This window comes from Argiope bruennichi, chromosome 7 (genome assembly GCF_947563725.1).
Source record: "Argiope bruennichi chromosome 7, qqArgBrue1.1, whole genome shotgun sequence".
Taxonomy (NCBI): Eukaryota; Metazoa; Arthropoda; class Arachnida; order Araneae; family Araneidae; genus Argiope; species Argiope bruennichi.
Window position 1 is genome coordinate 17,198,120 of NC_079157.1, and position 5,003 is coordinate 17,203,122.

Sequence of the window (5,003 nt, forward strand, 5' to 3'; positions counted from 1 at the left end):
CGACACAAAATTATGAAAATATTACAAGAAACAACATCACGATCTAGCAGAACGACCTTACTCTGCTGCCTCTCAGCCAGTTCTCTCTCTCCTTCTTTCTCTTCCCCCACTTCCGTTAGGCAAGCGGGGTTACTCTCAGGGGTGAGACGGGTTGCCAAAATTGGCATGTCTTACACGCCCCACCTAAGCATAAAATTAGCCCACAGTGGCTGATTTTATTACATTCATGAATAATATATAAATATACAAAAACACTATAACCTACTAACAAAATCAAAAACAAATAAATTCAAAAAGATAAAAACTAATATAACATGTATACTGGTTTCATACATATGCAAATATCAAAAATACAGACATAACTTCTTTTTTTTTTTGTACAAGTGATGAATTATTTCAGTCGTGATAGGGCGTCCGCACCTCGATGCTGTACACTAGGTCTATGTGTGATGGAATGATTCCACCTTTGTAGAGCTAGAGCCCAACGGGTTAGCTTTGGACTTTTAGGAGTGGTTTGGTTCAGATATTTAAGAGGATTGTGATCAGATATGATCTCCACCTTAGCACCATAAATCCTCTTATCGAATTTATTCAGACCATATAGCACTGCCCAAGCCTCTTTCTCAATGCTTGCCCAGTTCTTTTGTGCAGCGTTGAATTTTTGGCTGGCAAAGGCTATTGGTTTGTAAGATCCGTCAGCATCTTGCTGAGTTAAACAGCATCCTACACCATGATCAGATGCATCACAGTGTATCTGGAATGGCAAGTTGGCATCAGGGGTAGCAAGACTAGTAACCTCACAGAGTAATTCTTTCAGTTTCTCAAACGAGTTTTGTTCTTCTTCCCCCCAACTTGCCTTGTTTGGCTTATTCTTCTTGGTTAATTCCGTGAGTGGAGTGGATATTTCCGCAAATTTTGGTATATATGTGCGGTAAAATCCCATTAATCCTAATACGGACCTGACCTCTTTTTTAGACGTAGGTCTAGTTAATTTCTGTATTGCTAGAATTTTGTCTTTATCTGGACCATGTCTACCTCCACCTATAATATGGCCTAAATATTTTATTTGTTTGGTGGCGAAAGTACATTTATCCAGCCGTACAAAAAATCCTAATTCATCTAATTCTGTCAGTATAAGTTTTAAATGAAACAGATGCTCTTTAAAAGATCTAGAATAAATGACTACATCATCCATGTACGCCTGCGCATACTCTGAATGAGATTTCAAGGCACGGTTCATTTCACGTTGAAAAGTACCAGATGCTCCCGCCAGACCGAAAGGCATGGTCTTCCACTGGTACACAGCATTATGCGTAGCAAACGCCGTCAACCGTTTACTTTCCTCGTCCATTTTTATTTGCCAATATCCCTTTAAAAGATCTAAGCTACTTAACCAATGGCCTGACCCTGCAGTGAATATCAGTTCTTGCAAATCTTTCATGGGAAAGACTGGAACTTTGGTGACTGCATTTAACGCTCTAAAATCAATGCACATTCTCATTGAAGAATCCTTTTTAGCAACGCAAACAATCGGATGAGCAATTTCGGATACCGAAGGTTCTATCAAGTCTAATTCTAAAAGTTCTTGAACTTGACGTTCAACTTCCTTTCTGTATGCAATAGGAACACTATAACAATGAGGCTTTTTCTGTACCGTATTGGGCAATAGTTCAATTTTATGAGTGCCAACCGCAGCCGGTTGCACGGGTTTAGTAAAGATGCGTTTAAATTTAACGATTAAATTTTTAAGAGTTTCTAACTGAGAATTGTCTACATGTTTAATTTCAAGATTATCAAGAATTTCGAAAAATTTAGATTCTTTGGTAGCGGTTGGTAAAGTTTCAACATGCCCGAATTCTTTTTCTTCCTCAAAAATGACATTTATAGAGTTAGAACTAGCTATGTAATGTTTTAACTTATTTTGATGAATGTGCTTGGTAGAACCATCCGACATTTTAACTGAAAAAGAATTAGGATTACGTTTCTCAACGATAGTTGCAGTACCTTGCCATCTGGCAAATAATTTATTAGTCGAATCAGGTATTAATACTATCACCTGATCTCCAACTTTGTACACTCGGTTAGACGATCTTAAATTGTGATAATACGCCGCATTTTCCTGTTGTACTGCTGAAACAAGCTTAGCCTGCTTTGCAGCCTTCTCTAGTTTTGATTTTAAATTTTCCAGGTATTTGGAAATGGAAGTACTATTTAATTGTACATTATTAAATTTTCCTGTCCAAGTAGATTTTAGGATAGACAAAAGACCTTGTGGTGGTCTACCATAGAGTAACTGAAATGGCGACACACCTGTAGTTGAATGAGGTATTTCTCTGTACGCCCACAGCACATAAGGAATTTGTAAATGCCATCCCCTACCTTCTTCCCTGACTACATTATGCAACATGTTTTTTAAAGTTCTATTAAACCTCTCCACCAACCCATTTGATTGTGGATATCCAGGGGTAGAGAATCTTGGACTGCTCCCTATTCGTTTTTCAAACTCTTTAGTCAGTTCGGCCGTGAAATTGGTCCCGTTATCAGACGCGATAACATTAGGAATACCTGTCCTTGAAAATATACTTAACAAAGCTTCACATGTTGCCTTAGCATTCAGACTAGTCAACGGTATGGCTTCGCCCCACCTAGTATGTTGATCAACCAGACATAATATGTATTTATGTCCTTTCGCACTAGGAGGATCAATTGGACCTATCAGGTCTACATTCACTACCTGAAATGGTAATTCAGGCCTCACGACAGGCGTAATTGGCGTTCTGTCACTAGTTTTAACAGTCTGAGTGAGTTGACACTCTTTACATGAGTCGCAAAATTTTTTGACTTCCGTCCTCATACCTTCCCAGAAGAAAGAGTACTTGATTCGTTCTAGAGTCTTTTTACAACCCATATGACAACTAAACACTGAGGTATGAGCAAGTCTGAGTACCTCACCGCGTCTACACTTTGGAATTACCAGTTGCCCAATACTCTCCCCGAGTATTTTGTCTCTGTGAAACAGATAACCGTCTACCTCATAGTAGTTACTTTTGCCTTCTTTAGCATGCTTCCAAGCCGTTGCTAATTCGACACACTGTTCCTGCTCAGAGCGAAAAGTATCAGCGACCATGCTTCCCTTAACCGTCTCAGTGGTTACTTTCTCATCCTTATTATTAACCGTTCCCACTTCATTCCCACATGAAGTAATTTCACTTTGAGTTTTCTCAAAGATAATGCTATCCTGTGCTTTCTCCTGCAGATCACCCCTCAATTCCTGAGAGTTCTGAGCCAGTGAATTTCCTTCACTCCGGGCCCCTCCCAACATGTTTAGAATATCCGGTGGAAGCAACACATCCTCCACCAAAACATCTGCTAAAGCACATAAAACTTGCTGATGCACCACATTAACTTGGCCACCAGTAGCAAGACTTAACGGAACGTACACTAAAGGACATTTAACCGCCGGACCAAAAATACCCTTCAAATATATTGTAGAAGCACCTTCGACTGAAACTTCAGGAACTAAGTCCCTTTTGACAACTGTAATTTCCGTGCCAGAATCCACTAATGCTTCGGCTAGTTTCCCAGCTACACTGACAGATACCTTTGCCAATTTACAAAGTTTGTCTTCAATAGCATGCCTAGGAATTACTCTACCTAGTACATCCACCCTAGCAGCTACTGTTTCCCCTTTTGATTCTGCTTCTGCACCCTCAGCGGAAACCTTGTTTACCTTAATCTTTTTATAGTCTTCTTCCTTAATTTTCGGACAATCTCGTCTAAAATGTTTATCGGTGCCACAAGTGTAACAAGTTAGCTTTCTAACTTCTGTGATTTTTGATTTTTCAAAATTTTTCTTAGGGCAAAAATTACTATTATCGGTCTTCTTCTCATTGAACTGTTGTTTTCCCCAATTACCCTGAAAACCTCTTTCATCATAATCATTTCTTTTGGCTCTCACTGACCCGTCATAGGATTTACCCTTGGATGCATAGAATACATCACAACGTTTACCCATTTCCTTTGGCTTAAACCAACTTTCCCCCTGTAGCACACCTATATGGGTTGCCGTTTCGGAATCCAATGTTTGGAACATTTTATCTGCTACAATGAGTTGATTTACAGTCTCAAAATCACTAGCACCCCTTGATTTGCAATAATACACCCACATGGATGTTAACCGAGATGCAAATTGAGAAAATGTTTCATCGTTGTTACGTTTAGCTTTGCGAAAATTTTCTAAACACAATTTCGGTGAAGGTTCGTATTCCTGTAATACTATTTTCTTCAAAGATTCATAATTTTTTAATTCGCTTTCTTCTATATTAACTAACAAATTAGGCACTTTGTCTCCTAATAAACAAAGCAACACTTTTGGTTTAAATTCATCACTAACATTTTCATTTACAAATGCCTTTTCTAAGCTTGAAAAGAAATAGTCCCATCCGTCTGACTTACTAGGAACTTTAACTGTTAAGAGCCTAACCATCCTAACTATTTCATCTAATGATTTTGCACGCACGACTTGATCACTATTTTGAACCAAATTTTGATCGATCCTGGATAATTCCACTTCTAGACGAAGTTTTTCGAGTGCGAACTTTTCCTTTTCCCTCTCTTGTTTTAGTTTATTTTCATTTTCAAGTTTTTGTTCCTGTTCTAACCTTCCAGCTACGATAACTTCTAAATATTCTTTTGCCTCTTCCTCGTTATAATGTTTACTAGCTAAAATTAATTCTTTCAGAATTACTTTAGACATGGTTTCGTCTGGCGACTCACCTAAATCTTCTGCTAGACAGATTAGGCCTGCCTTTTTACTTTTATTTAAGAAAGACATTTTTCAAGCTAAACCTAATGCCAAATTGCCTTACAATAATTCAAATCGAAATTAGATACTAACTAAAAAAAATGAACTAAAATAAAAAAAAAAATCTTACAGTGAAATTTCTGGAAGATATGTTCTATAGATACTGTTATTAAGAGTTTAGATTTTAAATACTTGAAGA

At 37.9% G+C, this 5,003-nt stretch overlaps 1 protein-coding gene across 1 annotated transcript; it reads right to left on the reverse strand.

The window, feature by feature from the left end:
• Nucleotides 1-391: 391 nt before the first annotated feature.
• Nucleotides 392-4,756, reverse strand: LOC129975293 (uncharacterized). Its single transcript, XM_056088347.1, has one exon. It carries the CDS (start codon nt 4,754-4,756, stop codon nt 392-394), a length of 4,365 nt encoding a protein of 1,454 aa, XP_055944322.1.
• Nucleotides 4,757-5,003: the final 247 nt, after the last annotated feature.

Bases quoted from the DNA above. Each gene is read 5' to 3' on its own strand.
- LOC129975293 (XM_056088347.1), bottom strand. From the start codon at position 4,756: ATGTCTAAAGTAATTCTGAAAGAATTAATTTTAGCTAGTAAACATTAT.